The 12,907-nt window shown below is 44.3% G+C and overlaps 1 protein-coding gene across 1 annotated transcript in view; it reads right to left on the reverse strand.

Annotated features, from left to right (window-relative positions):
• PKP1 (plakophilin 1) overlaps positions 1-12,907 on the reverse strand; it is a 76,844-nt gene that overhangs the window by 8,763 nt on the left and 55,174 nt on the right. Inside the window, exons 5-10 of the mRNA XM_067531621.1 lie at positions 10,523-10,667; positions 9,102-9,309; positions 5,727-5,904; positions 1,909-2,023; positions 906-1,061; positions 389-565 (exon numbers count right to left, since the gene is read on the reverse strand). Of these exons, the coding sequence (XP_067387722.1) occupies positions 389-565; positions 906-1,061; positions 1,909-2,023; positions 5,727-5,904; positions 9,102-9,309; positions 10,523-10,667 (979 nt within the window). The remainder of the gene's footprint in view (positions 1-388; positions 566-905; positions 1,062-1,908; positions 2,024-5,726; positions 5,905-9,101; positions 9,310-10,522; positions 10,668-12,907) is intronic.

Consider the following 12,907-nt stretch of genomic DNA (forward strand, 5'->3'; position numbering starts at 1 on the left):
GTCTTAAAGCCCAATCCTTCCTACCTTAGCACATAGACCTCAAAGGGCAACAAAACCAGGGTAGTTCTGCTGCGTAGAGACCATGAGTGTGTGCTGTGCAGCTATGTCTATCTTTGCTAGGCAGGAGGAAGGTTTGAGGTGTCAGCCCTAACCAGGGGAGTGTTGATGGTGTGTCCAGCAGCTCCATGGACTAAATCCTCCTTGCACTTTGTGTAGGATATGTGCGTGCAATGGTTTTAAGAGTTTAATGGTGCAGTAGAAGCTGTGAAGCAATTCTACTAGTGCGCTGCAGGTTAGAGGAGTCTTTCCCCCCCGCAGAGTCCATTGTGTGTGTGTGTATGCATGTTTGAGAGAGAGAGAGAGAGAGAGAGAGAGAGAGGGGGCTTACCAGTCCTCTGCTTGCAGTGAGGTTCTGCAAAGCTCCAGCACAGGCCTCCAGGGTGGCATCTTTCTTGCTGTGGTCCATCAGGTTCAGGTACGTGCGGATGGCATCAGAATGGTAGAGCCAGCTGGGTCCTCTGGGTTTGTAATCCTCCTCAGGAAGGGGTAGATCGAACTCATCGTTCTAAGGGGAAGTAAGAGATTGACCTCTAAGAGCCTGACGTTTTCTACATGTGTCACACTTCGTTTATCCCTGGTTGTTTGGCTGTCACATACAAGTATCTGTATGCACATGTGCACCTATCAAATACTGACGACATATCTAGTGCGGTCTGGCCCATGCTGCTGCCCTCTCAACTCTCCCCGTTGTACCAACTGGAGGACATGTGACTCCTATGTAGCTCCTCCAACCCCCTTCCTGGCCCTGATAATGCACGGGCGGAGCAGCTCTTCACTTGAACCCAGTGACTGGGGCCGAGTGAAGGGTGCATTTGCAGGCACTCAGAATCAGCAGCACATCTTACCTCCAGCTTCCCACTCCTGCTGTTGAAGCAGCCGGTGAGGCTCTTGTCCACATAGGTATTCCTCGCCATGTAGTTGAGCTGGGTGTATTTATTGGGCACCTCGGCATCCAGACGGTAGGACAGATTGTGCAGGATACAGATGCAGTTCTCCACAGACTGAAATCAGCCCCCGAAAAAACACAACAGCATTACAGTCAGACAGGAACATGGGACAGTATATGCACTGTAACTATACCGAGTGACAGTCAAGTCATTACGGTAGAAGGCAGATAAACTCTGCTGCCTGAACATAAATATAATATACCAAACTCTGAGGTCCTTACTCTAATTTTACTTAGGGCTTGTCTAGATGGGGACATTCAGGGAAGTTAATCTGAATTAACTTTGAAAGTGGAATAGTTAAACCACACTGAATCCCTGTGTGGACACACTTAGTTGGAGTCAGTGTGGCCTTAATCAGATTTAGTTTAATTTACTTCTAAATCAGAGCCAGATTTTCAGAAAGGCTCAGCACCCACCAGCTACCACGGTGACACATAGGCCAGAATTTGCAAAAGAGCTCTACACCCATTTGCACACCAAAATAAAGAGACAGACTTTCAAAAGAGCTGCGCATGTTGAGTGCTCAGGGTGTATCCACATGGCTGTATGGGCTAATCCTGCTTGCCAAGGACCATGGGTACATACACAAGCAGTGTCTGCCCATGTTGCCGTGGCTTCACTGGTATTACCACCAAGCTAGCTTTGATCTAACAAGGCCACAGCTAGCTTGGGTGTGTCTACATGGGCTGCATTCACACCTCCCGACTGCCATATAGACAGACCCTTTGTCTGGAAGGATGCTCCTGAGACATTCACAAAGTTATTCTTGCCTTTGTGTTACTGTTAAAACTATTACTATAGTAAAAACAGAAACCGGGGTTAAGATTTTGGCTGTGGTTACTAAGGGGCTAGGCACAGGCTGGTGAATTGGGTGTATGTGGAAGGTTCATCTTTCCGGTACCTTGTCATCAGGTCGGTTGGCAGCCACACAGTTCTGAGTGTAAGTCATGACTGAGTCAATCAGGCCGGGGTAGCTTCTCATGGTGTGACGTCCAGCATCTGCAGAACTCAGGTTTCTGAAGGAAGACATTTGATAAAATGTAGGACGATAAAGCATGACAGATAAGCAGCCCTGTTAGCTTGCTAGGTTCCATCTGCCACTGAGCTCCATGCATAGCTCTGGTTGAATTCAAGAGTGAATTTCATCCATGGAGATTTTCCTTTTAGGATAAGGACAGAGGGAAGAGATCCAGTTAGCGAGAACAATCCTACTAGATTTTTCCTTAAAGACAATGTATGTATAGTTAGGATACACAGGATATCTGCTTAGAGTTATTTCCAGAGGAAGGGCTGGAATAAGGAGTAGTTGGAGATCACAGCAGAGAACCAGGAGCGCACCTTCAAATGGTGTCGGTCAGTGTAGCAACATGGACTTCAATGGAGCTACGCCAGTTTACACAAGCTGAGGAACTGACCCTGAATGTTGAATATAGCAGGAACCGATACATCAATACAGAAGACGAATATCTTGGTCTGTATACAGGTTCTATAGCAACATTTGTATGGAACATGGTGTCTCACTTCAAGGCAACTGCACCTGTGTTTTCCCCTTTGTGATCCAGAAAGGCACACAATCTAGGCGCCCTGCTCCTCAGCCTTCACCTCTCTTGGGCAGAGACATGCATCCTCCTGGCTGGGATATTTCCAGGGTGCACAGTTCCCTGCCCACGCTGTGAATTCCCCAGCAAGTCGGCCTCCCTACATAGCCTGCTGTGCCTTTTCCTCAGAGGCTATAAACTGCATAATTGCCCACAGTTCCCACACAGTTCTTTCTAAACAAGCACATTTATTCTTAAGGTGAAAACATATTAAAATAATACAAGGACTGACATGCATGCTAATAAGCTTACCAGAGATCACCCCCAACTCCAACAAGGGCTCTGGCTGTTGAACAGTCCTTCAGACCTCTCACAGGGGGTTTTCTGTGGTTACCAGTTCAGAATACCTTTGCTCAGAACAAGAACCCCCATGTATCTGAGAGTCCCTCCTTTCTACTGTTTGGGCCTCAGATCTTGTCCTCCTGGGACAGGTGACCACCATGAGTGGCAGACAAAGATCCCCTCCTCAAGGTAAAGCTTCAAAAGGTACACTGTTTAAAAGAGTCCTTTGAAACTCCGAACACTTCCCAGGGTTTACATTAGTCACGTCTCTCCCCTAGACACATTACATGTGATCTCACAACAATACGTGAACATTTGCATTATTAATACAATGAACTCCTAAAATACTTAAACTTAATTCAGTAAAGTTTAGCTTAATCCAGTATGGTTTGTCCAGGATATTGTGTCTCTCTCACACAGGGGACATCAGGTTTTAAGAAAAGGAGCAATAACTTAGATGTAAGTGGTGCTGGTCTCAGTGCGCTATACTCACGATCCTCTTTATTCTGTGTAAGCTAAGACAGCAGTTTTAGCAGTGGCATGAAATGATCTGGTTTTAAGGCACTGGTAGCTCGCAAATGAGTGGTTTGCAATAGCGCACAGACATCCGCCAGCCAGAAACTCTTCAGAGACCTGAGCAGCGAGGCTTCTGTCAATGGTCAGATGTCCAAGTGTCCCTCACTATTACAGACCCATTTCAGGCCCAAACTGATCTCAAGTTTGGCATTATCTCACTGGCATTGTTATGCATGATGGGCACAAAAGACAACAAAGCAGTGCTCAGAAGACTGACCCTGCCTTGTTTTAAGTTCCCTGGATGGCTATTTTTGCAGTATCCCCAATACTGTCATTTCTTGATTAACACATGTCTGCCTATTTGAGCTCCAGTGCCTTTAGAGGAAGGGAGCAGATGACAGCCCAGCTCACAATAATCATCCTACCACGTAACTGCACGGGGAAAGTTCTCCTCAAAGAAAAGGATGGAGGCAGAGCGCACTGTCCTTCAGAAGTGATCCCCAGCCTCAGAGGGCTGATGGTGACAAGCAGAGAAAGCTGCAGTCCCTGCTACAGTCCACTTAGTTTCACAAGTGAATGTAACTCCCATTAGCTAGCATGTCTGGGAAGGGCACAAGCTACACTCCCTAAGGCAGAGCTTTAGTTCATTAAAGTACCTAATTACACAGCTTTTTCTTCTCCCCACTCAGATGTTCCCAGCATGATGTAAGAGCTGGAGGGTAGCAAAAGAAACGGCAAGTCAGGATGAAGACCTCCATGCTAAGGAGGTCTCTGGCTTTTCCAAGAAAGAAATAAAACCATCCTGTGCCCATATACGAGCCTCCACTTTGACCAACACGTACCCTGAGATGGGCCAACACTCAGTGTCGGTAACTGGAATGAAAAGATCCAATATAAAAAAGAGAATCAGCTGGAATTTACTAGCAAGAGATACATCATTAGAGCTGGATAGAAAATGTGGGGTTTTAGTCCCCTACAGATAATTTTGACTTTTCATTAAACAAGTGAAAACAAATTTTTGTTTTGTTTTGTTTTTGGCAATCAAAAATTTTTTAAAAATCAGCTGAAACCTGAAAATTTTTGGCCAAAACCCACCAATCATATCCCCCTCTCAAAAATTCCTTGTTTTGGCTAAGTTTTTTCAGTTTTCTATTGAAATATTAAACATTTTCAAGGAAACCAGACGCTTTCTGTGAAAAATTTTGTTTTCTCAAAAATAGTTTTCCATTGAAAAATAATTTCAGTGGAAAATGTTCATCTAGCTTTAATCACTATGAAAATGTTATGAATTAGCTTGGCAGAATTCCACTTGCATTTTTAAAAATCATGAATGGTGTGGAGAAAGTGAATAGGGAAGTGTTATTTATCTCTTCACATAACACAAGAACCAGGAGTCACCCAATGAAATTAATAGGCAGCAGGTTTAAAACAAACATACTTTAAAACAAACAATACTCCGTCACAACACCCACAGTCAACATGTGGACCTTGTTACCAGGGGATACTGTGAAGGTCGAAAGTATAGTTGGGTTCAAAAGAGAACTAGGTAAATTCATGGAGGATAGGTCCATCAATGGCTATAAGCCAAGATGGTCAGGGATGCAACCCCATGCTCTGGGTATCCCTAAACCTCTGACTGTCAGAAGCTGGGACTGAACAATGGAGGATGAACCATTTGATGACTGCCCTGTTCTGTTCATTCCCTGAGAAGCACCTGGCACTGACCACTGTTGGAAGACAGGATCCTGGGCTGGGTGGACCATTGGTCTGACCCAGCATGGCCATTCTTATGTTCTTATAATTTTGATGGATGATACTGATGTTTATTTTTATGCGTGTAAAACATTTTTTGTCAATGTGAATGTTCACAGTTACAGGAAATTTTAGGAGATCAGACAATAATTAATGACAGGAGATGTTTAGATGCAAAAGTTAAAGGTTCATAACTTAACACACAAATTGTTAACATCACATGTCAAAATATACAAAGTAAATATCCTTAAATCAAAGTCTAATAAGTTTTCAAGAGGCATTTTTCTTATTGTGACTGTCTGTAAATTTAGATCATCATCAATTGAAATATTTTTAATCAGTTTAGGGTGAAATCAACGTTCACTGACATTTACCAATAAAAATCTAACCTTTCCCAGTCTATTTATGAAGGAACATTGGGACAGGGGTGGAAAATCTCACATTTGTGTCTAACTACCAACAGTGTAAAGGTGGCACTTGTTTCCCTTATCCACTGTAGGCACATCAACACAAGGGGCCCATTTTAAACATAGCCACAGAGGGAGGAAGAGATGATTGTCTGCTGACCTACCTCAAGCAGCCTGTAGCATTGAAGAATACCTCAGGATCAACAATTTCTCTTGTCCTACTACTGACACCATCAGACCACCCCGAGAAAGGGATGATAACACAATCTGTCAAGACAGGGAGTGCTTCGTGTATCAAATCTTCTTTCAGCTCATCAGTGGAGGACAGGTTCCACAGCAGCCCTGGAAAGAAAATGAAAGACCAACACTACCGTAAGGTCTCGATGCAGCAAAGGCCTGAATCTCCTCTCACTAACACTGTGACTAGGGACTAACTCCATTAAAGTTACATCCATGCTAAACTGGTGTAAATAGGAAGAGGATCAGGCTCTAGATCTGCAACAGAGACATTCAAGATAGCCTCTAGGTCTGGAGAGAGACGTTCTGGTCCAATCACTCTGTCCAATCCCAATTCTAACAGAAAAGGTAGCTTCATCTGAAACCAACCCCAATATGCCATTCCATGATCAACCTGTGTGTACAGTTGAAACCATGCTTCCCAGTATAAACCCAGAATGCCACCTCTTCTACATAGTCAACGTTATCTTGAGAAGGGTCTTGAATCTAGTTATCCCATAATGCATTGTACTAGATCAGCGGTCTCCATTTTTTCCAGGAAACAAATCCTCTTGTATTTCAGGCAGTGTTCACTGTCTCCCATTTAACCATGTGACCTCTAATTAATCATAGGACTTGGGGATACTCCAAACTCTAGTTCCAGAATATCTACAGTTAAATGAGCGATGGGCAGAAGCATCACATAGACCTGGGACAGAGTCCCCCCATTACAGCACAGAAGGGAGCCTGGTGTTTCAGCCACAACAATCATAGTTATGTATACATTTCAGTCTGGGGCAGTGATGGGAGTGGACCCTCTATTTGAGGCTCAAGTACAATATAATCAGACACCTTGGCCTGACACGCTATCGATCCCGTTAGAACCCGACTTTTCAGGAAATGCCTGGGACACTAAATAGGCTGTAGAGCACTCTCTGCAGTAACCCTCCAAATCTCAGCTCTTGTCAGACCAGGAGGGGAAACTAAGTGCCGGAGGATGGGACCCTCCCATGAAAATACCTGCTCTCCAGTTCTCAGATCATAGAAGATTAGGGTGGGAAGGGACCTCAGGAGGTCATCTAGTCCAACCCCTTACTCAAAGCAGGACCAACCCCAACTAAATCATTCCCGCCAGGGCTTTGTCAAGCCAGGCCTTAAAAACCTCTAAGGATGGAGATTCCATCATCTCCTTACATAACCCATTCCAGTGCTTCACCACCCTCCTAGTGAAAAAGTTTTCCCTAATATCCAATCTAAACCTCCCCCACTGCAACTTGAGACCATTGCCCCTTGTTGTGTCATCTGCCACCACTGAGAACAGCCTAGCTCCATCCTCTTTGGAACCCCCCTTCAGGTAGTTGAAGGCTTCTATCAAATCTACCCTTACTCTTCTCTTCTGCAGACTAAATAAGCCCAGTTCCCTCAGCCTCTCCTCATAAGTCATGTGCCCCAATCTCCTAATCATTTTCATTGCCCTCCAATGGAATCTCTCCTATTTGTCCACATCCTTTCTGTGGTGGGGGCCCCAAAACTGGACACAATACTCCAGATGTGGCCTCACTAGTGATAAATAGAGGGGAATAATCACTTCCCTCAATATATTGGCAATGCTCCTACTTATGCAGCCCAATATGCTGTTAGCTTTCTTGGCAATAAGGGCACACTGCTGCCTCATATTCAGCTTCTTGTCCACTGTAACCCCCAGGTCCTTTTCTGCAGAACTGCTGCCTAGCCAGTTGGTCCCCAGTCTGTAGCAGTGCATGGGAGTCTTCTGTCCTAAATGCAGGACTCTACACTTGTCCTTTTTGAACCTCATCAGATTTCTTTTGGCCCAATCCTCCAATTTGTCTAGGTCACACTGTATCCTATCCCTATGCTCCAACATATCTACCACTCCCCACATCTTAGTGTCATCTGCGAACTTGCTGAGGGTGCAATCCATCCAATCATATAGATAATTAATTAAGATGCTTAATAAAAACGGCCCCAGGACCAACCCCTGGGGCACTCCGCTTGATACCAGCTGCCAACTAGACATCAAGCCACTGATCACTACCCATTGAGCCGCATGAACTAGCCAGCTTTCTATCCATTTTATAATCCATTCATCCAACCCAGACTTCTTTAACTTGCTGGCAAGAATACTGTGGGAGACAATATCAAAAGCTCTGCTAACATCAAGGTATATCATGTCCACCACTTTCCCTACATCCACAGAGCCAGTCATCTCATCACAGAAGGCAATCAGCTTGGTCAGGCATGACTTGCCCTTGGTGAAGCCATGCTGACTGTTCCTGATCAGCTTCCTCTCCTCCAAGTGTTTCAAAATGGATTCCTTGAGGACCTGCTCCATGATTTTTCCAGGGACTGAGGTGAGGCTGACTGATCTATAGTTCCCCGGATCCTCCTCTTTTCCTTTTTTAAAGATGTGCACTGTATTTGCCTTTTTCAAATGGTCTGGGACTTCTCCCAATTGCCACGAGTTTTCAAAGATAATGGTCAATGGCTCTGCAATCACATCGGTCAACTCCCTTCAACACCCTTAGATGCATTGCATCCAGCCCTATGGACCTGTGCATGTCCAGCTTTTCTAAATAGTCCTGAACCTGTTCCTTCACCACTGAGGACTGCTCACTTCCTCCCCATACTGTGCTGCCTAGTGCAGTAATCTGGGAGCTGACCTTGTCTGTAAAGATAGAGGCAAAAAAAGCATTGAGTACTTCAGCTTTTTCCACATCACCTGTCACTGGGTTGGCTGCCCCATTCAGTAAGTAGCCCACACTTTCCCTGACCACCTTCTTGTTGCTAACATACCAGTAGAAACTCTTCTTGTTACCCATCACATTCCTTGCTAGCTGCAACTCCAATTGTGCTTTTGCCTTCTTGATTTCCCCCCTGCATGCCTGAGCAATATTTGTATACTCCTTCCTAGTCATCTGTCCAAGATTCCAAGTCTTGTAAGCTTCCTTTTTGTGTTTAAGCTCTAAGTCTCAGACCTGATTCACGGGCCAGTGGCTGGGAACCCCTGACACAGTGCGTAAGAGCCACAACATGTGATAAACTGGGCAATCCAGAGGCCTGATCCTCCACTGCCCCAAGCTTTGTGTTGTCATTTGTACCTGGGGGAAGCGAGTGCAAAGTGTCATCCTAGTCTGGTATTGCTGTACTTTGCACAGGTGCATATGGCAACACCAGGAGCAAGGCAGGCGAGAATCAGGTCCCTCTGTCTAGGGGCCAGATCCCAGGTGTTACAGACTGGTGAGGAGTCAATGGAGCTGTTCTAAGGTACAGCAGCTGAGGGTCTCTCGTTTGTTTGCACGTACCTGTCAGCTGTTTCTGTATTTCACTGTTCCCAGTTCTCCTCAGAAGACTCACGCACTCCCTTATCCCATTCTGCCGGCGGGTTTCTAACTTGTTGACAGGATTTCTGAAGACCAAGTTTCTAAGAGCCCCAGCTGCAGCCTGCTGGACATTTTGGTTTGCGCTACGGAGGAGTTCAACAAGCTTGGCAATTCCGCCCAGCCGGCAGACCTGTGAGAGGGGAAGACAGACCAGAATCGCCATCAGATGAAAAGCTCGGCTATTTGCTCTGGTGCATTAAAAGACCATGGCGACAGAAGTTAACCCTGGAAGTCATGGGATGCACTCATTGGAATTTAAAAGACACCCGGACCATTACAAGTTCCAAAATCCCCCATTCTTCACAAGGCAGTCAAATGGCTTGATAGCAATAGTCAAGAGAGTCTGTGCCGATTGCCCTGATGACTAGGGTAGCAGATTAGTGAGGCAGTGTGGCCTAGTGGATAGAGCGCTGGACTGGGACTCAATGAGTTTTATTCTCAGCTCTGCTATTGACCTGCTGAGTGATGTTGGACAAGTCACTTCACAGCTATGTGCCTCAGTTTCCTCATCTGTAAACACAGGGATAATGAATGAAACCTCTTTTGTAAAGCACTCTAAGCTCTACTGATTAAGCGAGCTAGATATTATTACTAACAGACGTCAACAGTTAAGACATGCAAGTAATGCCCATGGGCCAGATCCTCAGCTCGAGTAAATTAGGGTTTGCTCCCATTGACTTCAACAGTGTTACACTGATTTCCATCACCTAAGAATACAGCCTCATGAGTCTTATTACTGCAGTGAAAACTACCTAGAAACCCCATAATAATTGTAATATAACAACATTCCATAGTGATTTACCTGCACCCAGAAACCATGGCCACATTCAGAGGTGACACATATGTTGGTGTAACTTACACTCAGAATCAAGGGGCCAAATTCTGGGCTGATGTGTAAGTGGAGATGGGTGTAAATCTAAGTATAAGGCAGCCTAGAGTTGATGTAACATATATGTTAATGAGGCTGGAAGGCAGCAGCAATGACACAAGCTTAGATTCTTTCTAGACAGCTCAATTTAATTAGCCTCAGCACTACACTGGACCCCACTTCTCTAAAATAACCCTGTGAAACGAATTCCCTGCCATAACAGAGACCAGAGATCCCGCAAAAAGAGCCCCTTTCATAACAGGACCACTGTGAGCCTCAGTGCTAGTGAAACTACCTGCTCAAAAAAAAAACCCCAAAAAACCTGTCAGCTGGGGGAAAACGCCTTGATATTTGGAAGCCTCACTAAATGAACCTTGGGGTTCATTTTCAGAAAGCATTGAGCACCCACAACTCCAGTGAAAGGCAGAATCAGAGCCCGCTTTTGAAAATGCAGCCACAAATAAGTTAAGTTTACCTCTTGCTTGGCAGATTCATCCTGGAAGCAGGTGTGCTGGAGGTAGTACGCACCCATGGCTTGAGATTTCTCATCTGAGGAGCACATGAGCTGTATGGCTTTCTGGATGGTCATTGTCCCACTGTCCAGTTCATCATTGCATATTCTAAACAAAAAGAAGGGAAAGGAATGGATCAGGCACTACATGGCAAGTGCAAGATGCTTTAGAGACTGATGACTTCTCTGAAAGATGCCACCAGATTCAAGTAGGTAACAGTCCCTCAGCCTACTACTGTTAGATATTATGGTTTTGTTTATCTAGACAGACAGATCTATAAATATTGCAATATGATCCATGTAAAGAGAGAGTTGCAATCACTGAAGAAACCTAATAGGCTAAGTATTCAGGTCATGGTCCAGTTTTTCTCCAGCCCCTACTTCCATTGACATCAATAATAATGGAATGATGTAGTTTGTTTACAAAAAGAAGGCTAGGAAACTGGGGTGTGACCTTTTGTAGATTTCAGAATCAGAATGTAGCACAAAAAATACCCATGATCATACGCATCTACTTTAACATTCAGGGTGCTAAATTTCAAGGAAGGCCATTGTTGTTGAGACCATGTTATTGTCAGAAAAAGAGCCTAGAGTGGGAAATTTTAAGTTGAGTCAAAGATGGACACCAACAGTGAAATGATTGTAGACCTCTATAGAATCCCAATGTGACTTAAAGAGAGTGTGGACTTGAGGTGTGGGGAGGGATGAAAAGCTTGGGGGAAAAAACCACCCAGTCCTCCTTGTTCAGGAAACTTGGAGCCTGATTATCTCCTGCCTTGTATCTATGCAGAATGAGTGTAAAGTGCTCCCAATTCACAATGCTAATGACAACACAAGGTGCAGCTCAAGGAAAAAATCAAGCACTAGCAGTCCATTTGTTCAATTAATTTTATTAAAAAATTAATTGAATGCAAATGGAAAATGGTAGGTCACAGAATGAGTGAGAATAAAATGTTCAGGGCATTTGGTGGAACAAAACATCCAAGAGTTCAACTTCTGCCATGATGTTTTCTCTTTTCTGGTCTCTCATTGACTTCAGTGGGGGTTTTACTGCTGACTTTAGTGAGGTAACGATTAGGTCCTTTCAGGACCTTGTGGCTTTGGGAACTTTACTGGATGTTTCTTTGTTTTAGCATGGTTAATGACAATATGAAGAGAATATCCCTGATGGAAAAATCTAATATACACTAAAAGAGAATTATATCTTTTCTGTGGAATTTTTAAATTAAACTATGAGATTCTATATAGAGATATGACCCACTATTCAATTCTATTAAACAATCCACAGAAAGGTGTCATTCTCTATTACATTATATAAACTGTCCAGTGTAATTTCCTAATGGTTTCATGTCTATTAAATTCTACAGGATTTCCCCATAAAGGATAGGCTTGCGCTTGCTGAGGTTTTGTTATTAAGCAGAAACTAGGAAGTGCAGTCATAGAAAAATGGGGGCCGGGAAAAGTTGACTCGGAACCTTCGGAACCTCAGAAGAGATTTGGTTTGGGACATGTTTTGATGAAGTTTCAGGGTGGTGTCATTTTATCTAAACCTTTCTGACTATCTCTACCAGGTTGGTGATAGCTTTGGAACTGAGACCCTCTCTCCACACACAGAACAGGGGAAGTTTCTCCCCCCACCACATCCATGCTGACCTGGAGAGGAAAGCAAGGAAGTTCTGTCCATACTCTTTTGTGATCATTCAGTCTTTGGCCAATGACTGCCAGTTGTGATGGTGGCTCTCATGATGGCCTCCAGTTTTAGACATTCTCAAAGCAGGAGCAATTTTTATAGGAGAAATAGTTCTCCACCAGAGTCAGTTTTTCAAGGACAACTCCCCATAGAGGCATTTCCACAAGGGGACAAATCCACCCCCAACCAGAACCATTGAGGGAAATCTCTACAGCCAGTTCCAGTTCCAAGATGGAAAGGATCAGCAGTAACCAGAATCCATTTTCTCCAATGGGGCAGCCAGGGGAATTAATCCAATGGAACAACTACTCAGCCAGGTTAAGTTGTACAACCAGAGCAGCTAAGTAGAATGGAAACTTTCCTTCTTGGTTATTAAGAGTCTAGGGGCCCAGGGAATGAAGGAGAAGGGAGGAGCTAGGAAAGCCATTGTCCATTGTTTATTAAAACATTACAGGGAAGGTAATATCCACGAGCCCAATTATTCCTAACGTATGACTCAAAGCCTCTTTGCAGTGAAACATGCTCAATATTGTCACTCATCTTTGATCCATCCACCCAAATAATTATTGTTGAAGCTTTGGCATCATAGGCAACTAGCTAGGACTCCCTTACGTTCTTCATAGATTCATAAATTCCAAGCCCAGATTGTACCGCTGGGA

The sequence above is a fragment of the Emydura macquarii genome, unplaced genomic scaffold, assembly GCF_026122565.2.
Source record: "Emydura macquarii macquarii isolate MOO-44397 ecotype Brisbane River unplaced genomic scaffold, CSIRO-AGI_Emac_v2 contig_3220, whole genome shotgun sequence".
NCBI classification, from domain to species: Eukaryota; Metazoa; Chordata; order Testudines; family Chelidae; genus Emydura; species Emydura macquarii.